The sequence below is a fragment of the Zophobas morio genome, unplaced genomic scaffold (assembly GCF_036711695.1).
Source record: "Zophobas morio isolate AGI-343-1 ecotype UQ-CSIRO unplaced genomic scaffold, CSIRO_AGI_Zmor_V1 ptg000006l, whole genome shotgun sequence".
Lineage (NCBI taxonomy): Eukaryota > Metazoa > Arthropoda > Insecta > Coleoptera > Tenebrionidae > Zophobas > Zophobas morio.
Genome location: NW_026972111.1, coordinates 11,396,310 through 11,422,665, shown reverse-complemented (window position 1 = coordinate 11,422,665; position 26,356 = coordinate 11,396,310). Strand labels below are relative to the sequence as shown.

The following is a 26,356-nucleotide window of genomic DNA, read 5'->3' as shown; positions in this document are numbered from 1 at the left end:
TACACTGTATCTGAAAACCTAACAATTCTACAGCAGCTTCATGCCCATTAATGCGCCTGTATTGTTTCAGGATAAGCTGCTAAGCAAACTGGAGGAGAGCGAGCCGGAACTGGCGACATGCCAAGAAGAAGAGGTAATTACTTTTTGCTTCTTCTGCTTAATTAAAAATAATATCGTCTCCTTCTAGTGTGTAATCTGCATCAATGCTAAAGCGACAATGCAGACAGCTCCCTGCGGGCATCAAGTCGTCTGCAGGAAGTGTTTCGTGAAGACCATCCAGATAGCGGTCTCGCAAAGGCTGCTTCCGCTGAGATGCGTCATATGCAGGGCGAAGATTCTTAGATTAAAAGTAAGTTGGGGTTTTATTTTGAAATCTTTGGCATGTGTCGCCTAGAGTCGCTGGCTCTAACGTGGGTTCTCGTTGCTCAGTCTGGGCCCACGGCGGCAAATTTTGGGGGACGGGAAATTGTGAATACATTATCCCACAACTAGTAATTTCAAAAATTATCTACAATAAAAGTCTAAGGTCAATCCTTAAAAAAATAGTTCTTATTACGTTTTCCTCCGGTACATTTTTATCCAGTTTTGTCTTACATTATTGTATAGGAATGAAGTTTATACCATAGTTTGTTATGAATACTTGTATCGATTAAATAAAGTGTGTTGGTAGTGTTTTTAAATAAAAAAAAAAAAAACTATGTGACGCTGCAAAAGATTGAGTGACCATTTTTTCACATTTTCTGTCATTTGTCTCTTCAAATACTTGGACTGTTTAATTTTTAATCCAGTACCATTTGCTGTTTTTTCTCTTTGTTCCTAGCAATCATGTTTAGAAGGGATATCCCCCGGTAGTTTGTATTTTTACTCGTGTCCCCTTTTTTATGGATGAGACATATAAGCCCTTTTGTCCACTTCCATAGGAAACCCTTTCCCTACCACCCATCATTCATTACTTCCACCAGCCTGCCAATCATACCTGTCGTTCCGAACATCCATACTTATTTGGGCTTCAATTTCATTATTTGTAATATTATTAAATCTCACTTCTCTTTCTTGTGCCTCTTCTTCTATTCGTTGTTTACCTGTAAAGAGAGTTGTGACAGTCGACGAAGAGAAAAGAATGTGCGAGGAACGAGTTCAATGTCACGGCCTATGTCGTAAGGAAACCGTCAATGATTAAAGTTGGACGGTACTTTGAGGACCATAATCTAAAATTATTGTTAACTATACAGAATGTTCTGTTTTAAAATGAAATACCCTATATACTTTTAGATACTCTCATTACTCATTAGCCCCTTCTTAGGCTCTATAACCATAATTTATTTTTGAAATTGCGACGTTGTCAAGTTATTCTAATCCAGTTGAATTTTTTTAGCAATGGAAGGGTTCACAAAAAAATTTGCAAGAGGGTTATTTTTAACAAATTGGAATAAACTGTGGTTGCAAAGCCTAAGAAGAAGTCAATGAAAATATCTAAAAATATATAAAATTGTGAGTCTGGAGTTCTGGACGCAATAGAAGACTGACTGATAAATCATTTATGTATTAATAAAAAATGATTCTGTTCATTAAATAATGCTAAAGATATTTACAACTGACAGTATTCTATATTTTCTCAAAAGATAACTTATCAATAAAATGTGTTTTATTTAAATGCAAAAAAAAATATCGAAATGCATTTTTCAAAGGGAAATACAATTTTGCATAACCGCAAATTTGAATTCTTCGTGATGATCTAGGCAAAATGCAGACATAAAAAAGCTGTCAGGTGTGGAATTCGAACCCACGCTTTCTTTCGAGAATCAGATCTTGAAGCCTACGCCTTAGACCGCTCGGTCAACCTGACTACACTTAACTATTTTATTTAGACTATAATTTATAATTCGATAAAAAAGAACTGTCAGGTGTGGGATTCAAACCCACGCTCTCTTTAGAGAATCAGAGCTTAAATCTGACCCCTTAGACCGCTCGGTCAACCTGACTACACTAAAATGTCTTATTTATAAATCTGTATTTTCTTATTACTCTATATGATGAGATGATAGTAAGGAGAGAACTTGAGTCTGCGGAAAACAGAACCGTCCCCGGAGTCAGGTCAACCGCGCACAAGGCGATGACAAAACGTTCGATAAAAGTAGGCCTCATTTAACCTGGCCTAGGAGCCCCACTATATAACTACTGGGGTTTCATTAAAAAAAAACTAAGTTATGTGTTACGCCTTAAAAGCAGAACAATCTGTATAGCTAAAAATAATTTTAGATTATAGCCCTGAAAGAACCGCACAGCTTTAGTCTTCACCTATTTTTTTTTTTCTGTCTGTCAATGAGATATCGAGGAATAGGCGCTTAGTGACTCACCTGTATATACGGCATCTATGGTTTACCTGCTATTTGAAAGTTAATATCACTAAACACATCTATACATACAGCGTGAGTTACTAAAATCGTCAAAGTTGAACGGTTATTTGAGGATTATACTTTAAAATTATTTTTAACTATACAGAGTGTTCTGCTTTTAAGGCGTAACACACAACTTATTTTTTTTTTATGAAACACCCTATATAACTTTACATATTTTTGAAATTCCGATGCAACGTTGTCACGTTATACCAATTTTCTTGAAATTTTTTGGAAATATAAAGTTATTTTCAAAATCAGTCTTACAATAATTTGTGAAAAAATAAATGAAGATAAGCCTTTATAAAAAATAACTTTACCATTTTCAAATATAGATATTTCAGTGGTTTCAAATGGAACATCCTCTGTTTTATTACTGCATCTTACTCTATTTTTTGTTCTCGTTTTTCTAATATGTCGATGTGTTTCCTAAATTGTAAAAAATTGCTGTAACTATCAACTCTGAATTAATATAGAAAATACTCAGCAAAAATAAAGAGAACAAAAAATAGAATAAAATGAAATAATAATGAAAACATTGTGATAAACACTCTGTATCTGAAAATTGCTAAAACCATTTTAAGAAAATTGGAATAAAGTAGCAACGTCGCGTCGTAATTTCCAAAATAAACTGTGATTGTAAAGTCTAAGAAGAGGTCAATTAAAATATGTGAAGATATACAGGGTGTTTAATTTAAAAAAATAATTTGTATCTTATGCCTTAAAAGTAGAACACTCTGTATAGTAGTATAGTTAAAAATAATTTTAGAGTATAATCCTCAAAGAACCGTATAAGTTTGGTATTTGACTTTATTAATAGTTCTAATAATAATTAATGAGGTATCGAGGAATGCGTGCTTAGTGACCCACCCTGTATATATAAAAAAGTAAACGGACTGACTGACTAACTAAATATCATCCATTTGTGAAACAAACTTAAAGAAGTGCTAAGTATTTTTTAAGTAAATGCGACTTCCTTACAATCTTTCATCCTCTATTTTACCTCTTTAGGGGTGCAATTTCCGAAAACTCAGAAAGAGGTAAATGTTTATTTCATGTTTATTGTTTCGAAAATTACGCGAGTCACAAATTTGCATCCCCTATTTGCCCTTTCAAGGGTGGAATTTCTGAAAATGTTGAAACAGGTAAGTGTTTAATGTCTAACCAGGAGCTTAAACATTAAATTTCAAGCTTTTGCTTTGAAAATGTAGGACGGAAGACGGAACGAACATTAAAAATTTCTTCCCCTATGTTAACCCTTAAGGGCAGAAATTTCGAAAAATCTAGCTTTAAAGACAACCTCCGTGCACAATTTTAGCTTTCTAGGTTTAAGGATTTGGACTGGGCTCACTCAGTCAGTGAATCAGGACTTTTCTTTTTATATATATCTACATATTCCTATTAGGCCAGAGCCGAAGCCTTTGAAAATGGTAAAAAGTAAAAAAAATTACAGTCAATTAAAGTGTAAATTTTAATAAATTGCACAAAATTTTACATGCTGATTAAAAAAAAATCGAATTCCTGTGAAACTTTGCCATAGTAATATATATTTTTTTGACGCATCAGAATGTAGAGATTTCAACGAACAAAAAGCACACCGATTTTTTAAAAAAAGCAGATATTTTGACGTCAGAATTTTCGATTGGAAATTAGGGTGCTTTTTTGATATGAAATTAAAATAAGGGGAAAAGTAAATATTTTGAATCAAAGAAATTACAGTGAGTTTGGGACATAAATAGGTATGTTTTCACCAAATTTCCTGAAAAAAAAATTGTGGGAGATAAAAACAAAAAACCAAAAACTCGGTTATTCGGATTTTTCGCATAAATTTAGAGGTTATGTAAAAAAGTGTAAATACAAAAGTTAAAGATCTTTTTAATATGGTCCTGGCCTATATTACTATACTTCCTTTTCGATCTAACTATTTTCAGTTTACCTTCTTCTTCTTTCATTATTTTTTTCCGTTCTTTACCTATTTTTCGGTATATTTTCTTGATTTCTAGCTTCATTCTTTCTCCAGTGGCACAGGAGTCTCTCACGTTCACCTAAAATTTTTTCGTTGAACAATTTTTCTCCAGGTTTTTGCCCTCTTCTCTCGTAATCCTCTATAGATATGGCAAATGATTCCACTCATTTTTTTCCCCTGTCACTAATTTTCTATTTTTTCCTACTAATGTCCATTCTCCACCTTTATCGCTCTCTTTATTTCTATTTATTATTTCCGAGAGAATTCTTCTTTCTAAGTTTTCTTTTGTATATTTTGATTTTCTTGTCTTCTCATCTTCAAATCTCGTCTCTTGTAACGTTCCTCTCGCGTTAAAATCTCCTCCTGTCATTATACAATTTCTGTTATTTTCTTCTATTATTTTATTTTTCGCTTCTTAAGATTCCTCATTTCTTTGCTGTAAACCGTTAATATATTCCATATTTTTAATAATAAGTATACTAATAATAATTAACCACTATTTTTCTTTCCATAATCCCCTCCTCCTCTTCTTCTGCTAACCTGTTCCGTTTCCGGAATGTCCTTTTGTACTTCTGTTTTAATACCCCTATTGCTCTTCCCTTTTTTTTTACTGTTTGGCATTTCGATATGAAATCTCCTGGTAATGAATTCCTCATTTTCTCCCAATCCTTACCATCTAGCCATGATATTGCTAAACTTATAACATTAAACTCATTTTTTTTTCTCAAAAACTAAAATCTGTATTCTTTAGTCTTACCATTTTCAAAATAAGACGTTAATATTGTTCTTTCTCAAAATATTTTATCATAAAAGAAATAAATAGCTTGGTCATCAAAAAAAATTGGGAGTCGTAAACAAACACAAAAAAAAATATAGATTAATAAAACACATTATCGGATGTCATTTAGCTTCGTACACTGTTACTGGTATTATTTGTCTATATCTGTTTTAATGTATAGAGGTTATTATCACAAAAAATAGTTTTAAGGCGGAATTTTTGAATTGAATTTAAGGGGCTAGGGAAGTCCTATCGAAATAACCCATCTGTATATCTAAGTGTACTATAAAAATTCTCATTAAAAACACAGATTATGTATTGATTGACGATGTTTCAAAGATAGTTTCTTTTTTTCCTGATTCTTTGACGAAACTTGTTTGTGCGAGAGGCTCCTTGTATTCAATGAGAAATTTCTACATTAAATTACTAAGTTGAACGGAAATTAATGCCCGGCTTATAGTGTAAACTTCTGCAGAATTTGAAGCGGAAACGATCTAAGAAAGAGTTGAAAGAAACGCTTACTGGTTTTATATGAAAAAAATAATAATGTAAGCTATTTATCTAAAAAGAGAACTGTTTTACTTGTCTCGTTAGATTTCACAACTTGTTGCATAAATAACAATTATTGTAAAATTATTGTGTTTTTAAAGAAAACGTTTTCATACAAGCTTTCTTGTTGATCACAGTAACATTCTAATGTGTTTTGGATATGGTAGTTAATTTTAGTATCAAGTCTTTAGAATCACCAATTTCTATCATCCTGCAAGGTACACATTGTGGTCTCTTGAAAAGTAAAAATGATGTAAGTGGAAAAGACTATTTTCTGCAACATTAAGGGGTTGTTAAAAGTGTATGCTGTGCATTGGTAGGCATTTTTGAAACAACTTTAATATCCCGGCGCATCCACCAAAATGTTGATGTTAAGTTACGAAGAATCCCATTTATGACTTCTATTATTATTATCATTAAGTAATATTATTACAATTTATATATAAAATTAGAATTTTAGAAAAGTAAATGGTTTGTCTTTACTTACACCATGTCATTATTTTAATGGTTTTCTTATTTTGCAGTTGAGTATTACTGGTTGCCTAAAACTTGGAAATACCAGTTTAACTATGATTATTTAAAACATCCTCCAAACTCAAAGTCTTGTTTTTATATTTTCAAAAACTCAGCTATACGATCGTATGAATGGCATTTTTTTTATTTTAGTATAAAAGTTGTTACACAGTTTGAATTTATTCGCAAAAATGTCAATTGACCAGTAAAGTAAGGTTAGAATTTAGAATGCGCGGCAGTTCATAATTCAAAAATTCTACTATGGGTTTCTTATGGGAGCTTGATTTTACAGACAAAATACGCCGCATAGGTAGAAATCTTAACTAGTTTATGCTACAAGCGATAAAGACTGTACAATTATCTTCCTGTTACTAAAGGTTTAACTATATAAAAAGCTTCTGTTAAAGATATATTGCAAATTAAAAACAACGCTATCCATCGAAGTAACGTACATCGTTTCTAACGTCTTGCGCATGAGTGAAACGGAAAATCCAGAAACACTTGGGAAAGAAAAAGAACGCGAATATTTTGCGGTACTAGTGACGTTTAGATCGTGAAAATCCCCAAAATATGACAGTTGATTTCGTATTTTCATCACAACAAACAATCATAATCACAATTTTTGGATGATATATTAGTTCTGTGATATTGATTCACATTGGGTTGTATGTATCTGTGGACTGGTTTTTTTGTATTTGTTATTAATAATGACAGAAAGACATGTGTTAACAATAGGGGCAATTGCCATTTTTTTTTGTTGGAGAAAATTCTTTACAGTCAAATAATGTAGCGAAAGTCAATTTGGTATACTGAATTAAATGTGCTTGAAGAGTTTATTCGAGCTAGAATGCGAGAAGATTATGGTAAGTTAATGTATATTGATAAATTCTGTGTCAAGTAAAATTATGACGTATTTTGTTTTATTATGCATAGATATTCCTTAAGAGAGGCAACATATGAAACCCCAAGAGGTGCATTTGTATATCATCATATGGCTACACCTGCCCTACACGGACGTTATAATGTATTGTGGACCAATAATTTGCGTGCTTGAGACGTACATCTGAAGAAAAGTGAATCAGCTGAGGTCCGAGCTGTTGTCTCTGAAAATTCTTTTAATCCCCAAGTCAGCCTAAAAACAGCTAATGTTGAGGTACAACTTCATAAAAGCTTAGGACAAACTGATAGGAGCGAAGCACTGCTTTTGCTATTGGGCCCTGAACTAGAAAGATCTGAAGAAAATCTACTTCACAGTGTCGAAGAACTATTAGTGTCCGAGGACTATTTTAATGGCCCATCAAGAAAACAGTTTGTGGGTCAGTTTTTCACCAAAAGTGAATCAGATTTTGCATTAGGAAGTGCAATTTTTTATTGTAAAATACTTTTTTTTGTTTTGAAATAAATTGTTCTTTAAATTGTGATTTTTTTTTTAATGGGTGTTTCAGACCCAATTCGTACTAAAATGAGAGTGATTTTTACTTGTACATGAAAGGTTTAATCAGGAATGCTAAGTTTTTCCTTTTCTAGCAAAAATGTGTGAAAAGAAAAAAGCTTGGGATTGATGATGATTCTTAAATCAAAATTTGGCAATTGATTGAAAACATTTGCAAATATAAGATCTCCTTTATGTATTATTTTAAATTCACAGCCGTATCTGTAGCATCTGAAAATCAAAGCCATTTATGTGGAGGGGGAAGTCAATGGCAGTATGAACCACTGTACGACATACGTTCGAGGCAAATGTAGTGGTAAAAGTTGAATTTAAATATTTATTAAATACTACCGGTTCCGTTCACGTTTGGCATCAAGATCAACAGTAAAAATATCAGTCTTAATGGTACAGGTAGTGGGATATATAAGAAAATTACTTTAATGGTACAATTTAAGCGTTAAAGTGACGCCTCGATTTCACCCATAAGGATTACACGGGGAACTGAAATACGGGTCTCGTGTTATGAACTGAGTTCAAATTTCGCGTGTCATTCACTTTACTGGTCAATACCTAAATTATCTGCCCATTACATTGAACACAGACGATAGACAGGCAGACAGACAGACAACAGACGAATGAGAGAAACAGAGAAACAGACGGAAACGGGGACCTATTCTAACGTTTGTTGATAATTCGATTGGTCACTTTAGGGTCAGCTTTCCGTAAATACTTATATTTGTACCCATCGACTTATTATTTATTTATAAATAAATACGTTTGCAAAATGTACAGTTCAATATTAATAATAATAACAAAATATATAAGTTATTCTCGCAAAATAAATCTCTAGCTATTATTAAAAAATCAGGACTGTTTTAAATAAATAAAGCTATCTTAAATTATTTAAAAACTTTATCAATTCGTATAGCAAACTATTCCATTCTCTGCTGCTATTATCCTTTCTTATTTTTTTTAGACAGGACCCATTTTGCCTTCCTCGGCTAGCGGCTACTCGGTGAACTCCCGTGCATCCTCCGTACCCCAGTCAGATAGTTTATACAGCGTGAGCAGTGGCGGCTCGTCAGTTTCTTCCACTTCTTGTTCTTCCGAAGGTAGCAGGAAGTCTTCGTCATGTTGCGGCGGACGCTGTATGGGAGCCTACCCGAGGCAACCGGCAACCGGAGCCATTAGGAGATCTCAGCAGCACGCCATGAAGATAAGGCTGCAGGAGTACTGCCATCCGGAAAAAGGAAACATAAATAGACTTCCGCCGATACGAGAATTGCCCGGTCAGAGTCCCAGTCACAATACCCCGCCTGCTTCCACTAGGATAAGGTTCGTTCCTATACATTTTATCAGGTTTCAGCTAAGCACGCCTATTATTAATGTTATTATTACTACAAGGTGATTATAAAAGATTGTACGTCAAGTTGGCTTTGAAATTTGGGGAATTTTACCGCCTCGATACGGTGATTAATGACTGTTTGTCACGTGTCACTATAAACGTCAATCAATTTCATAACCTAATATTTTTTAGCTTTTTCAGTGTGCTTGCTGCTTGGTAGGCAGGCAACCAATAATTCAGTTCAAGTCCAACGACAAGTTTTACATAGCCAACTTGAGTCATGATTTTTCAAATACGTAACAAGGAAATTCTTGTTCATAACTAACTAAAATTATTTATAATCAACTGAAAGTGTAATTATACCAACAGATTAATTTGAAAACATCAAGTTTTAAGAGAGAAAATCACTACTTTTGACACATCTGGTATGGCAGATGAATAAATTTAAAATTTTTCTGACATAAGTAAATGTGCATGCAATGTCAGTATTCATAATCGATCTACAAGAAATTACTGCTGTTGCAAATCGTGAACTAATAAATAATTTTCCAGTTCAGAGTTATGGTGTACATTGAACAAAATTACATGTAGTTAGGTATATTTGCATATTTTTGGCTTACTTTATTTCAGTGTACATACACGTTTAAATAACAGGGTAAACACTTACCTGGAAACAAGTTTCATGAGTACGTTAACTGGGTGTCGAAATATCAATATTACACTCGGCATTATGTGTTAAGTGTATGAATGTTTACTTAATTCAAAATTATGTTTGCAGATGTGCCCAGAAAATCGTAACCCAGCTCGAAGCCGTACCTCTGCTGGGTAAAAGCCGAAATAAATATGAAAAATTGTCACAAGACGACCTGGACGAAGAAGTCAAGAAAGACAGAAAGTGGTGGGCCGATAGGACTAAAAACGAAGAAAAGATAGACAACAAGAAGAACGAACTGACAGAGAAACACATGGAAATGAAAGAAAAACAGAAACTTGAAGAAAAAAAGAATTCAATAAAAGACGCAAGGCTATAAAAACCAAAAGCAAATAAAACGTTTTCTGACGTTATCAGTTTTTTTCAAGAGGGCTCATCATAACGAGATAATAATTTAGTCAATTAGATTAGTCAATTGATTCGCGCTATATAACTATATTTATTTCGAAAGGTTTTTCATAAAATTTGTTACTTGTCGCCCTGGAAAAATGGAGTACAAAAAGAATTAAACAAGGGCTTTCATCTTGTGTAATTCGTTTGGTGGTAGACTTATTAGATGATAAAATCGATGTTTGTAGCCCTCTTAGCCTTCTCCTCGAAATCCCTCATCTTCTTGTTATTAAATTACCCTAGGATCTTGAATAACGCTATTAAAACATATTTAAAAATGCTTGTGAAGGCCAATTTTAATAAAGAAAATATGTATATCAGCCCGATCCAAATATTATACGATCATTCTGTATATGAACAAAATCGTCTACTAGACTATAGACATACATATCCAACGTGCATTTGCGAAAATCAAAATATTTTAAACAATAACGGTTAATCAATCGGTACAAAATATGTTCGTAGTTTGGTTTGTTTTTATACAGACTGAGAAGTATTTTCAAATGTTGGCAATAATATTGACATACATATTAGAAATATTGTATTTAGTGCTGGTTACGGCCCTGTAACATATTATAGAACTTTAATTTTGTAAGAGTAGTCGTGTTGTATTGAATTGTTGTGTTTAGGATTATACGAAAAATAAAGTTGAAAGTTAGTATACTGCAGTTTTTTTCTAGTACAAAATAGGGGACATCAAAAAATTTTGGCTTGTTCATACCAAAATTCTGTAACTTCTTTCTGTGTCTTCGTTTTACCAAAAATAATAATATAATATCTATACAACTGAATACAAAATACCTTAATGAGTTGTACTGTTTGACAAATATTTCTCTCGTGATTTTAGAACAATGAAAATAATGAGGAAAGTATCTGCCATTAGTGCACTAGGCCACCAGTGATGAGAAAAATCTACATTATTTGAAATTACTTGTCTACAATAAACTGCCCATCACTATTCTAGGCCAACCATTTCTTCGAGTGTAACAAGTAGAATCAGGAGACTTAGATTTTCATATTCTAGAAGCCACGAAACGTCAAAATAATATGCAATTAGTTAGAAGTGGCGTTTTGCCGTATTTCGGTAGATTTTAATGACTGTAAGGAGGAGCTTACTAAGTTGTCTTAAGAAGTTATCTATATCAGGAAACAGCAAAAAATCTTGTAATATACATATAATATATAATAATATACATAATAATACAAAATAATAGAGCAATTCACCACGACATCTATAGCATTAGACAATATTGTATAATATATATTTACAATGATAATATACTTACTATATGGTATAAACAACAAAAGTTTAGACCAAGGCAGCAAGAGAGCTAATTGTAATTGGAAAGTGATAGGATAAATTTACGTGTGTTAATCCAGCCTCTTTCTATCTAAACTTATGTTATTCATGCGTTATTTATATATATTTACATGCCACTATACAGTGATTAATATATGTAAAATCAGCAAAAACCATACCTCAAATTGGCGTTGGATTTTGAGTTAATTAAGACTATACGTTTGGTCAACACCAATTTGAGGGCATTGTTGCTGATCGCACCTTAACACAATGATAACAAATTCCAATATATACATATGTATATAACTATAAATATCATATACAGATACAACAAAATACAATACACACATCTGTATAACTTATTATGTAACCTAACTTAAGGTGACTAATACATTTTACTTGGCGTATAAAATGCACCAAGCAGAAAGAACCCAGTTAAAGATTTAGCTGAACAAACATACACGTAGGCAACCTGTTACGGAATGCTAATTTGATGACAGTTTCCTCTTATGTCAGCCTAGTTGTAGATCACTCATTTCGAGTGTCAAGAAACAAAATATTAGTATTGTTTCACTAAACCTCATCAAGTTAACTAGTTGACAAAAATTAAGAGCGATGTTGATTGGGCAGTAACTTCCCACTTGCTACACAAGTTTTTCTGAACAAAGTACATATATTCATAGAGCTAATTAAAGCCTGAAACCAGGTTTCAAAAAGTATAAAACCCGTGGAATTTCGACGATGATAGCATTCTAAATTAAAATATTTTGGTTACACTAGTGTATAATTTTTTTACACACTACAGTATACAACTTTTACTTGTCATTTTGGTCATAACTCATAAAACAACCAAAATTTTGCTTAAAACATTTGTCGTTTTCAACAAATTTTCTTATTTTTTAAATTAAACATTTTAATACTGGTTTCCTTTGATTGATGCATTTTTTTTACAGAAAATTCTTTGTACAATAAAATGATAAATAACTTAATAGAAAACTATCGTTTTTCTCAATTTGTTAAAGAAACAATAAGGTTTACAAATTTGCGAATTCTTGGTGATCGAAGGTTTTCACGGTCAGAGTAACTTAGAGAGATATGTTTTCTGGGCTTGGAGCTTGTTAACTTTGATAACGGTTTACCCACTTCCATAAGAGTTTCTTCAGGAAATAGAATACGAGAAAAACGGAAAGTTCGGGGAAGAAGAAATCGATCCTGGAGGTAAATGTCTTCTATATTTTTCAGTTTCAGTTTTAGTTTACTGAAGGTAAAATAAGTGCAGCTCCCATTTGAACATTTATCCATTCAAAAATTCAAAAACACTGAAAAAAATAGACAAATGCAAAAGTGCAAACAGTTATTTGCATTATTATTATTGAACAAAATGGTACTTAAAAAATAATGTTTTTTGAAAAAAATTAAAAATAGTTTGGGAAAAAAACAATACCCCCGGAGAAAAGTACCTTTTGCTGCGAACAATTTTACCAAAATTGGAAAAATCACTTCGCATTACAAAAACAATTTGTATTTTGAGAAATCAACGTTAAAGTTATTACATTTTTCACAAAAACTTTATTTAAGCTATCCTACGATTAAAACTTACTACACTAATAGATACTTACTTTGTCCCAAAATATTTATGGTCTACACATACAAAAATCTTGTTGGGCTGTTTATTTATGAGGTTTTGACAACTTCAAGCATCTGAAAGTTCTTGAAATTATTTTGATCTGTTCGACGGAGGAATCATCAGTTTCTCAAAATTTCTTCCATAATAAATAAAAAGTAATAGCTAGATACAGAAAATCCGTCTATAAGCAGACACTTCCAAGTTATTTCTTCATAGCCTAAAAAGATAAAGTTAAAGTTAACGATAGAATAAATCCATAGAAACGATTATTATAATGATAACAGCGATTGTTTTTAACTATTCGTTAACTTTAACTGACGTTGGTGCCACCCTAAACCGCTTTTCACATAAGCGACATAATTTGAAATTGAAATTTGAAGTTAATAACTGAATGCATAAATTGCCAAGCCAGAGATACATTTTGTCGCCCCACCTTGTCAAACTTAGAAAACTTTTTCTCTAAAGCAATTTAAGATGTTATAGTTCTAATTCATGAAATAAGAATAATAATTCACCGTAATTTACTAAAATATAGTCTTTGCCACTTCTATTGAAACACCACTTGTTGATCCTAAATTTGGCTACGTTCATATTCAGACAATTTTCTAACTAAAAGCCGTTGTCAATCAAACTAGCAAATTTGCACGACCATCTCGATCACGACAATACCTGACCAACACGACCCTACACGAACTCGGCCGAAGTCAACCGAGGATGACCTCCACGACAATACCCGACACGATCCTACCCGAACCCGACAGGACCTTATCCGAACTCGACCGAGGTCAACCGAGGACAAGACGATGACCTCCACGACAATACCCGACCTCGACCGAGTTTACACGACCGATCACGACGCGACCCGAACTAGGCCGAGGTCAACCGAGGACAAGACGACGACTTCCATAACAATACCCGACCTCAGGTCAACCGAGGACAAGACGATGACCTCCACAACAATACCCGAACTCGACCGAGGTCAAATGATGACCGCTCGATAAAAAGTAGTGCTGCTGGGCCAGATTTCTTGGACTAGAAGCCCCACTATACCTATAAGTACTCACAGTACTCGATAATAACAAAAATGCGTCCTCCGACGCTGGCTAATAAATCCCTTTGCGCCCTACGAACCTTATCCATCTATTATCGACCTTAATCTCTCCTTTTACACCACTCTACACCTGGAGGACTATTGACGTAGTACCGCTCGGATACGGAAAGGACGAAGTATCGATCGGTAACTCGTGACTCGCTTTTGCGCGTCGCTGACGGCTCCAAGGGCGAGCTTAGAATACAGGGGCGCGTATGTACAGGAGTCTCGTTAAAAGTGCACAGTTATGTTACAGTACCTATAGTCTTTGCCATTTCGATTGAAACACCACCTGTTGATTTTGCCTAAAATTTGGCAATTGCAAACAGTTTTCCGTTGATTGACAACGGCTTTTAGTTAGAAAATTGTCTGAATATGAACGTAGCCAAATTTAGGATCAACAAGTGGTGTTTCAATAGAAGTGGCAAAGACTATATTTTAGTAAATTACGGTGAATTATTATTCTTATTTCATGAATTAGAACTATAACATCTTAAATTGCTTTAGAGAAAAAGTTTTCTAAGTTTGACAAAGTGGGGCGACAAAATGTATCTCTGGCTTGGCAATTTATGTATTCAGTTATTAACTTCAAATTTCAATTTCAAATTATGTCGCTTATGTGAAAAGCGGTTTAGGGTGGCACCAACGTCAGTTAAAGTTAACGAATAGTTAAAAGGTACGTACAACAAAACTGACAGTTATTCGCGAAGTCTAAGAAGTCGGAAAAACTTATTTTGTGTTATCAAAATTATAAGGGGAAAATTAACCCTTATCCAACCGTTTTATACGCTACTGAAGGATAAATAGGTAAAATTAATTTATTTTAGTAAATCCTAGCAACTATAACAATACAACTTTTGTCAAGACTAAATGTTGCTATAGAAACGAAAGATGATCTTTTTATTAGAGGCGTACAACGAATTTGGACATAAATTTTAAAAATTTTTATCTCTAAAAGGAGAACACTTTTACCTGAACTTTTTTTTACTTTTAGTATTCATACTTCGAGACCAATTGCCGATTTTATTTTGTACGTACCTTTCATAACACACTGTATGATGAGTCTATTCTTGTGATTTATCATTCCATTAATATTTTTTGGATTTGATTATACAGGCTAACTGAAAATATGATAAGCATGATAAACATAATATATAGTATACATAAACAAAATATATTTATTATCCCCTGAAAAAAATGATGTCAGCTCAAAATTTTGCCGAATAAATCCTATCTAAATTGTACAAGATATGATGAGTCTGTCCTTGTAATTTATCATTTCTGGCATATTTTTTGGATTTGCGGATACAGGGTGACTAAAAAAATTAATGAATGTATGAATTTATTTTATTGATTTAATCTAGAACTGCTGGACCCAATGCTTTGAAATCTTAAAAATGTTTTAAATTTATCATAAGCATGGTAAATTTTTTATCAAAATGTATTTGCTCATCACCCCTAAAAAATTTATGACGTCACCTCAAAATATTGTTGGATAAATCCTGTCTTAGATGTGCAAAATATGATAGGTCTATACTTGTGATTTATCACTGCATGAATATTTTTTAGACTTGCTTATGCGGCGTGTCTCAAAAAAATTAATGAATGAGTCAGTTTATTTTATTGATTAAATCAGGAACGGCTCACTCCATTTTCTCAGAAAATTTTGGGAATTCAATACAGTTTTTTTTAAGTATTACATTGCACCAATCCAAGTTAATATACGTCTCGCTCTTTTTTCTTGCACTGGTAATACGTTGTGACTATTTTTCTTTTGTGCTGTTACTAGTATTATCCATGTTGATGACTTCATTACAAATTTTTATTGATCAAATTAAGAACCAGTTATCCCATTTTCTCGAAAATTTGAAAAATATGTCTTTATAATAATAATAATGTTAAAATAAGAATTATACGGCGTGTTATTGAAAGGTACATACAAAATAAAATCGGCAATTGGTAGAAAAGTTCACTATGACAGAGAAACAATGACAGACGCCTCTGAGGGTGCGCCCATTCGAATATGCTCGATATGTTTCATTGTACTTCAGGAGCGAGGGACGTTCTGTCGAAAAAACTTTTGACCAATTTTTTTATAGGATTTTAAATGTCTTTCCTTTTGAAATCATGCTTGAAATTAAAACTATACTGAATTAAAAAACTATATCAACGCAGGCATGCTGTTTTACACAACCTGTTTCTCATATTATTTTTCGCATTTTAATTAAGATTTGCTTATCAAATTTTTATGCCAGCATTAGACAATTGTCAACAATAGTGTCTTACGGTATTTTACTTTTCAATACTAGATAATATTGTAACATCAACTTGTGCATGTGCTAGAAGTATGCAAATTTGGCAAAGATAACGACAACCTTATTAAAACCACGCTTTTGTAACGAATTTTAGAAAAAAAACTATTTTGGTAATATTGTATGTACCTACTTTTTCCACCAACGTGCTAAATAATATAATTTGATAATTATAAATAAAATTAGAACAATTAAAAATAATTAGAACTAGTAAGCAAAAACAATAGTCGCAGGTAGAAATACAAGATGCAGATAACTTTTAAAAACTCAAAAGAGAAAAATAGAATATATATATATATATCTAGGCGGCAATTTGGCATCGAAAACATGCATATTGTAGGCAATTCGGTAACTTCGTGGTTATTACTTTCGCACCTGTGCCAAATTGCCACTTTCATCAAAGCGGAATTTTGGCATAAATAAACGTGAAATTTGACATCGTTGCACACGTTTTCTTATTTCATATGAGAACCTGGCTTGCTTGTCGATAATCTGCAATGTGCTGCCTCCATGCGAAACATGTTACTCATTAAAAGGAACTTTCGCACATTCACATGGCAGGCATTGCATTTGCATGTTTTAAAAGTTGTGGTTAGTCAAACTATTATTTTTGCCATAATATTACTCGATCGAGCCATAATCACGTATAAATACTTATTTACAATAATCAAATTTAAGTGAGTTTTCGGAGTTGAGAGTAAAGACTGAAACAATATCAAAAATGATATTGTTTGGTATCCAGTCCAGTACAAGTTTTTCAGACACGATATTGTTGAACAACTGTATTGATGTTCACTTGTTTAAAATTAAACTTTCTAATTAGTGGAGAAAATTTTGTATCCATCAACTTCAGCAGAAAATTCACCAGAGGAGTGCCAATCAACCACTGAGACTATGAATACTCTCAACAACTGAAATTGTGTGAAGACTTTAGAACTCTTGAGTGAAAAATGGGCAGTGAAGACGTTTCAATTTTTCACTAGTTTTTGATTTTAAAAAATTCCTTGTCCTTTAAATTCTGTCGACTATTCGCCAGAGGAGTATTGGTCAGCTGCTGGAGTAAATGGTGATTTTATCAAAAACTGTGAACTAGAAATAAAATTTTTTGAGATGTCTTCAACCTTCTCTGTGAGGCAGTGAAACTATACAGTGTTCGTTAAGTTTTCTCAATTGGTGGAGTGACAAATAAAAGTGTGAAAATTATTTGCAAAAATTGGTTGAAAAAACATCTTTAAATTTGTGTTAATATAGAAATTTTGTTGAGAACCACACAAACACATTTTCTGTCCTTTTTTCTATGTAAACTGTTCACATTTTAAATGTGTTGTTGAAAATGTTTCTTACTATTCAGGAAATTTGGCACCCTCGTTATTAATACAGTTTTTTTAGTAAAAATATTAATTTATAACACATTTGTTAAAGTTCTTTTTATAATTATGTTGGCCACTTCGAAAAAAAATTAGATGAATTTGCAGCAGTTGAAAAAGACGAAGTTCTCCTGTGTGCCAAACTTCCTTACTGTTAAGAGATGTCCTCGTAAATGCGCAAGTTTGGCAACCGTCCGAAAACTTAGTGTATTTTCAAAAAAATTGGTCTAAAGAGTTTAGACAGTACTTCCCTCGCTCTCAGAACCGTGTCTCTATGTCAATCATAGTTTCTTCTCATTAGAGTTCTGTGACGGGACATTTTAATGAAATTGCTTTCAGTCTGAAAGTCACGGCTCGTTCTTTATTTGATCAAAAATAAATTGACTGATTCATTAATTTTTTTGACCCACCCTGTAAAAGCAAATCTAAAAAATATGAATGCAAGGATAAATTACATGTATAGTCTGATCATATTTTGCACACTTTCAAAAGGATTTATTCGGCAAAATTTTGAGATGACGTAATCAATTTTTTGGGGTTGATAAACAAATACATTTTGATTAAAAAGTTACCATGCTTACAATAACTTTAAACCGTCTACAAGATTTAAAAGTATTCAGTTTTGTAATTCTTGATTTAATTAATAAAATAAATTAACTCGGTCATTAATTTTTTAAGGCACCCCGTATAAGCAAATCTAAAAAATATGAACGCAGTGATAAATCACAAGTACTGACTCATCATACTTTGCACATTTAAGATAGGATTTATTCAACAAAATTTTGAGGTGACATCGTCAATTTTGTAGGGGGGATGAGCAAATACATTTTGATAAAAAATTTACCATGCTTATGATAACTTTAAAACATCTCCAAGATTTCAAAGCATTCGGTTCTGTAATTTCTGATTAAATCAATAAAATAAATTCAGCCATTCATTAATTTTTTTGAGTCACCCTGTATATGCAAATCCAAAAAATATGAACGGAATGATAAATCACAAGTACAGACTCATCATATTTTGTACATTTTAGATAGAATTTATTTGGCAAAATTTTGAGCTGACGTCATCAATTTTTTGGAGGGGATAAGTAAATATATTTTGATTAAAAATTTATCATGCTTATCATAACTGTAAACCATCTGCAAGATTTCAAAGCATTCGGTTCTATAATTCCTGATTAAATCAATAAAATAAATACACGCATTCATTAATTTTTTTGAGTCACCCTGTATATATAAATCCAAAAAATATGAATGGAATGATAAATCACAAGTACAGACTCATCATATTTTGTACATTCTAGATAGGATTTATTTGGCAAAATTTTGAGCTGGCGTCATCAATTTTTTGGAGGGGATAAGTAAATATATTTTGATTAAACATTTATCATGCTTATCATAACTGTAAACCATCTGCAAGATTTCAAAGCATTCGCTTCTATAATTTCTGATTCAATCAATAAAATAAATACACGCATTCATTAATTTTTTTGAGTCACCCTGTATATATAAATCCAAAAAATATGAATGGAATGATAAATCACAAGTACAGACTCATCATATTTTGGACATTTTAGATAGGATTTATTTAGCAAAATTTTGAGCTGACGTCATCAATTTTTTGGAGGGGATAAGTAAATATATTTTGTTCAAAAATTTATCATGCTTATCGTAACTGTAAACCATCTGCAAGATTTCAGAGTAGTCGGTTTTGCAGATTCCAAATTAAACTGCAAAATGTTGTTTCAACATTTTGATTTTTTTTTCAAAAATCTGGACGTTTCGGGTAAAAACTCAATTCGAAGTCATAAACTACATGTTTAGGACTATGTTATTTCATACAATTTAAAATCTATTTACTATGTACAATTTTGACGTGACGTCATCACATTATTGGTGGGGATGATTAGACAAATTTTGGTTAGCGTTTTACCATCTACATGATATTCTTGATATAAATCCAAAATTTCACAAGAATCGGTTCAGTACTTTCGGAGATTATCTGTCTAATAAAAAGTGGAGACGGCAGACAGACGGACAGACAGACGGACAGACGGACAGACAGACGGACAGACGGACAGACAGACGGACAGACGGACAGACAGACGGACAGACAGACGGAAACGGGAGACCTACTTCTTTGTCCTCTAGGGATCATGACAGGTCGAGAAAACGTAAAAGTAGAGAGTCGACCAACGGACTCGATTACAATACTTCCTTTGCTTACGCTCGGGAAGTAAAAAGAAAAAGAATGTATAGATTTGAGTCACTGATGAATAGATTATGCTTTTAGACATTTTTTCTTGTAATTTGTAATAAAGATGATACATAGACTTTACATGGATATTTTTTTATCCTTATCTCAAATACTTATTGTGTGAAATTGTTTTTTTTTATTTATTGTAAATATGCTCAATAATTTATGTTCAGAAGGTTTTATCAATTAGTGCAAGTTTAATGCAACTAAAAAATTTATGGGTGCCATACTTCTTGAATGATAAAAAAAAATCTTATAAATACGCAACACTGGCAACTCCTAATAATAATAATACAAGAATAAAAATGAATAAGGTGGATGATTACTTTTTTACTTCGCTTGTATAAGTTAAGGAAGTATTGCAATCGAGTACAACGAGCGACTGCCTACTTCTTTGTTTTCTGGAGGTTTCATAAATCCTAGAGTACGAAAACACTGGTCGTCCATTTCCGTCTGTCTGTCTGTCTATCTGCCGTTTGGCCGTTTTTTTTTATTAGACAGATAATCTTCGAAACTGCGGTCCCGGTTGCTGTCAAATTTTTAATGTGTATAATGAATATTGTGTAGATGGTAAAACGCTAACCATAATTTGGCTAATCATCCCCATCAATAATATGATGACGTCATCTCCAAAATTTACATTAGTAATTATTATTTAAATTTTATAAAATAGGATACTCCTGCACAATTGGTTTATGTGGTTTATGAATCCGTGTTGAGCTTTTACCATGGACATCCAGATTTTTGAAAAATAATAAAGCAAAGTTTTGTAACAACCTTTTATAATTTAATTTTGAAACTACAAAACCGAATGTTATGAAATCTTAAAAGGTATCCGTGTTGAGTTTTTACCCTAGACATCCAAATTTTTGGGAAATATGTAGTTCAAAATTGTATTTTACAATTTTAATTTGAAACTGCAAAACGCAGGGCTCTGAAATCTTGCAAATGTTTGAAGGTTGCACCAGGCATGACAAATCGTTAATCAAAATTTGTCCGTCATTTTACAATTTTGATGAAATCTTCTAATTTGTAACTGTTTTCGGGAAAAGAAACTGATTAATCACTTCTCTCCTCTGTGTTGTGGAGACACGAAGTAAAAACATAAACAGTTGATGTTAAGCATGTATTGAGAAATTGAGAATTTCAATCATTTTTTACAGTTGGTTATCTGCTTATTTAAATATATTTCATATTGTCCACACTTGTGTACCCTCTTGAATTACGGCTTCGCGGCGTAGGGGCCACAGGGGAGTTATTTACGCCAAAGATGTTTACTTTACAGAGGTTAACACAAAATGAAAATCGCAATATTAAATTTTATATTTTTTTAAAGAAGCAGGATTTCTCGCACTGTCCTTCAAGAGAGAGGAAAATTCTGTCGAAATAATTTTCGACCATTTTTTTAAATAAATTAAACTGTTTTAAATAGCTTTCAGATGTTATTTTTAATTATTTCTAATAAAGTTGATTATATGGTGTGTACATTTGTTTTTTTTTTTTAGAATTTATTCTAAATACATGCAGTAATTTATTTTTATAATATTGCGTCAATAGCAGAAGTTTCATGTACTCGAAAATCTGATGTGTGCCAAACTTCCTTGTTGTTGAGAAAAAAAAATTGTAAACACGGTATTCTGAAAACTCCCTAAAATATAAAAAATACTTTCTTTTTTCAAAAAAAACAAAATTAATAGAATGATGTGGATAATTACTAAATAGTATATTGTTTTATTAGGAGCTAAAATGAGACTTTTCGTGGCGAATCTGTAGGTTTGACGGCCGAGCGCGCGAGGCCGGCAATTACAGATGAGCCACGAAAAGTCATTTTTCTCCGAATAAAACATGCTATTTTTTCTTCAAACGTCTGCAATTCAATTAGAGAAGTAATTTAAAAAAATGGAATTACATATCAATTCTTTAAAACGAATGAATTAAGTTAACTGTTACTATGGTTTTTCAGTGTGCTTTGGAATGATTTGTATGCTGTTGCTATGGTTTTACCTTTGCTGCCGCCTGTAGCGGCAGCAAAAATTTTTATCTGTCGGTGGTGAGGAGCGGCTGAAATGTCATACTTTAAGTTCATTTGTTGAGGTACATAAAGTCATGTTTTTTTGACGTTTGAAGAAAAACAATATTTTTCGATGTTTAATGAAGTAAACTGATATATATAAATACACTTTGTAAATTGATCAAAGTATATTTCGACAGGATTTCCTTCAGCCCTAAAGTACAGTCGAACAAATCCAGCTTCGAAAAATTATCAAATTTAACTTCGAATTTTTTTTGATGACGTCATCAACATCTTAGCAAAGACATGTATATCATCAATTTTAGTAAATGCAGTGTATTACTATTAACAACTAATAAAACATGTCCCATCCACTAATTTTTTTAATAACTTTGTATAAGAAATTCAAAAAAACATGAATGCGTCGATAAACCACAAGTACCTACTTTTAGTAGTAGTGTGCACATTTTATATATATATATCAACTTTTTACAAGATATTCGGCTTTTCAGTTTCAAGATTAAATACTTTGTTGCTATACAATTTTGATTTCTTTCCAAAAATGTGGATGTCGAAGGTGAAAACTCAACACGGATTCATACAGCACAAGTGCAGACGTATCTTATTTTATAAAATTAAAAACAAATTTACCATTGTAAATTTTGGAGATGACGTCACCCCATTTGTGGTGGGGCTTATTAACGAAATTTTGGTTAGCGTTTTATCATCTACATGATTGTCCTAATCCTAATATATATGTACAAAATTTGTCAACAATCGGTCCGGTAGTTTCAGAGATTATGTGTCTAAGATTAAAAATCGACACAGACAGACAGGTGGACAGACAGATAGACGAACAGACAGACGGAAACGGAAGACCACTTTTTTCGTACTTTAGGGGCCATAAAACGTCGAAAAAACACGAAAGTCGCAAGTCGCCCGATGGACTTGAGCACTATACTTCCTCAGCTTACGCTTATGTAAAAATCAAATTTGTTTAACGACATGTTACAGTTTAATTTTGAAGTTTCAAAACCGAATGATATGAAACTCTGCAAAGGTTTTAAGGTTATCGGAAACACGTAGGTAAATCGTTAATAAAAATTTATGGGTATACGATCCCCCTAAAAACTGATGACATCATTTTACAACTTTGCTGAATAAATGTTATTTAAATTCATCTTGTGTTATTGTGATCTTAAACATGCAAATTTTTGAAAAAAATCAAGACTGCGTAACAACATTTTGCAATTTAACTTTGAAATTGCAAAAAACTCATTTCAAAACATAGGCGTAGCACGCTTCTTTACATTTACTGTAACACCACATAATACATATGTTTATTTCAACTTACAAGGCTTCTCGTAAAAAAACTAAAATTTGCAGAATCAAATTTTACAATCTTTCAAAGAAGCTGGATATGTCGTACTTTAGGAGCCAGGAAAGTTCTGTCGAAATATCAAGTGATCAAGTGACCCCAAAATAATTAATCAGTGAAGTGTCATGTTTTATTCACATCCCATTTCCTTGAAAATCTGAGGGTAACAGTACTGTTACTAAAATAGTGTTATACTGCACCTATTCAAACTGACATACGTGTCTTTGCTAAAATGTTGCTGACGTCATCAAAAAAATTTTATATAGAAAAACTCATAAGAGACATATACACACTATTCTTCTTTACCTATACCTTAACAATCCACGCATGCTTATATTAATTTTAGCCCATAGGAGTGATGATAACAAAGTTCTCGAAGTCAAATTTGATCATTTTTGGAAGCTGTACTTGTTCGACTGTACTTAGTGACGACCAATTTTTTTAAGTAATTTTCAATGAAGTTGATAAAAACAGGCTCTACCCTTATAGTTTTGTAAACTTATCTTAATTGTATAAGTATACTAAATAGTACAATAATTTATATTTGCAACATTTCGTCGATTAGCAGAAGTTTTATTCACTTGACAAATCTAATGGTGCCAAACATCCTTATTGATGAGAAAAAATTCTGTAAATCTGGAAATCTAAAAACTCTAAAAATATGAAAAACATAATTTCATCTAAAAAACTGTCAGAATGAATGGAATGAAGCGGGTGATTATTTTCACCAGTAATTTTACAAAAAACAGAATGTATCTATTTTAGTATACTAAACTCATTGTCAACTAGTATGGGGATTATTGTAATTTAATATGTACTACATGTAAATACCGAGAACAGTTTCAAAACATCACCATTTAGAAAAAACTTTTACTACTATTTAAATTTACAAAAATATTGCGACAGCTAAATTTCCCAATTATATTATATGTTCTCATAAAAACGGAAGTTAAACAACACAAAAAAATGAATAGTTACCATATTGATATATAACTTGTTTTCAAAAATTATCAATTTTTATGAAAATAGTCGAAAACATAAAAATAGCCCAACTGATTCTCTGAAACCACTCTTTGTTCCCGTGCGGATGTTTTGGCTCCCGTGCGCGCTGCACGTGTTATTGTTATTGTTATTTAGAATCGGTTGATCTACTGAAACTATCATTTTTACAAAGCGCGTCAAAGGTGATGTGTGCAGTGCATTCGCTGGGCTTCAGGGCGTCGCAGAAGCAGAACAGAACTTATGGAAAACAGATCAGCAGTTTGTCAGTTACCGTTGTTGCTTGTTAACAATTTTGGTGTATAGAAGGATAACGGAGGATATTTGACAAAAAAGAGTGAATAAATAAACGTCAGTTATCGTAGATTTTTTTTATTACAACTGTAATTGTAACAAATGAAAATTCCAAAATTTTTGAGAAAAAAATCTTATGTTTTAGGCAGTTGCCAGAATTCTGTATTTATAGATTTTTTTCTCATCCATGAGGAAGTTTGGCAGCCACTAGAATTTATTATTGACGCGCATGAGACTTCTGCTAATTGACGACATGTTATAAAAACATTATTTTAAGTTTTGAGAATAAATAATAAAGAAATAATATTTTTAGATACCACTTGAGATGAATTTACAAAAATATACGACGAAAGTCTGTTTATATCAGCTTTAATAGAAGTTATAAAAAAAAGCCTAAAAGCATTATCTATGCAGTAGTTACCCCAGTGTACACATTCTCTCATTTTTTTTAAATACATACATCACGTTTTGAGGTGTTGCCGAACTTCCGTATTTATGGGAATCTCTCCTAACAGCGAAGAAGTTTGGCACACCCAAGATTTTCGATTTTTTCAAATACTGAAAATTTTTTCGTGACAAATGATTTTTATAAACACAAATTATTGTGGTCTATTAGAGTGAGAAATATAAAACACTAAAAATTAAATTTTAAATTTCATTTAGAACTCCTTTTACAGTGAGAGGTGGGTATACCAATAAAATCAATTTTCTTAGAACAGAAACATTAGTCCCGAAATATAGTACATTGATGATAAACTCATGTGGTGAATCTTTTTGACATTCTTGAATAACAATTATATATTTATGTATTCAGGAGTTAGCGAAATTCTGCGTTTACAAACAAGTATTTTACGAATGAGAAAGTTTGGCACTCACACCACATATAGACCAAAAATATTTCTAATATTTGACAAAATTCATAAACGCAAAATAAGTAATTAGAAGACATAATACTGAGCCAAAACAATTGTTTTGTACACATTATTTGAGATTCGCTTTAAACTAGTACACAAGCATACGAATAACGTCCACTTAGGAAAATATGTAAAATTTGATCTTTATTTATTCATTTTTTTACTTCCCGAGCGTAAGCAAAGGAAGTATTGTAATCGAGTCCGTTGGCTGACTCTCTACTTTTACGTTTTCTCGACCTTTCATGACCCCTAGAGGACGAAAAAATAGGTCTCCCATTTCCGCCTGTCTGTCCGTCTGTCTGTCCGTCTGTCCGTCTGCCGTCTCCGATTTTTATTAGACAAATAATCTCCGAAAGTACTGGACCGATGTTGTGAAATTTTGTATTTATATTAGGAATATCATGTAGATGGTAAAAGGCTAACCAAAATTTGTCTAATCATCCCCACCAATAATGTGATGACGTCACTTCAAAACTGTACATAGTAAATAGGTTTTAAATTGTACAAAACAACATAGTGCTACACATGTAGTTTATGACTCCGACTTGAAACTACATAAATAACGAAGGTGCCAAATTTCCTGAATTGTAAGAAAAACATTTTTATAAATATGACTCAAAAAAATTAATGAATGCGTGAATTTATTTTATTGATTTAATCAGGAATTACAGAACCGAATGCTTTGAAATCTTGGAGATGTTTTAAAGTTATTATAAGCATGGCA

General features: G+C 32.3%; 2 protein-coding genes across 4 annotated transcripts in view; one reads left to right on the top strand and one right to left on the bottom strand.

Annotated features, from left to right (window-relative positions):
- LOC135123614 (uncharacterized) overlaps window positions 1–10,735 on the top strand; it is a 132,688-nt gene extending 121,953 nt beyond the window's left edge. For all 3 annotated transcript variants that reach the window (XM_064048421.1, XM_064048423.1, XM_064048424.1), the window contains 4 exons: window positions 71–133; window positions 188–349; window positions 8,611–8,969; window positions 9,758–10,735. In XM_064048421.1, the coding sequence (XP_063904491.1) occupies window positions 71–133; window positions 188–349; window positions 8,611–8,969; window positions 9,758–10,010 (837 nt within the window). In that variant the 3' untranslated portion in view covers window positions 10,011–10,735. The remainder of the gene's footprint in view (window positions 1–70; window positions 134–187; window positions 350–8,610; window positions 8,970–9,757) is intronic.
- A 542-nt stretch (window positions 10,736–11,277) lies between these two features.
- LOC135123608 (uncharacterized) overlaps window positions 11,278–26,356 on the bottom strand; it is a 51,316-nt gene continuing 36,237 nt past the window's right edge. Inside the window, exons 4-5 of the mRNA XM_064048406.1 lie at window positions 13,001–13,225; window positions 11,278–12,700 (exon numbers count right to left, since the gene is read on the bottom strand). The gene's annotated coding sequence lies outside the window, so the exon portion shown is untranslated. The remainder of the gene's footprint in view (window positions 12,701–13,000; window positions 13,226–26,356) is intronic.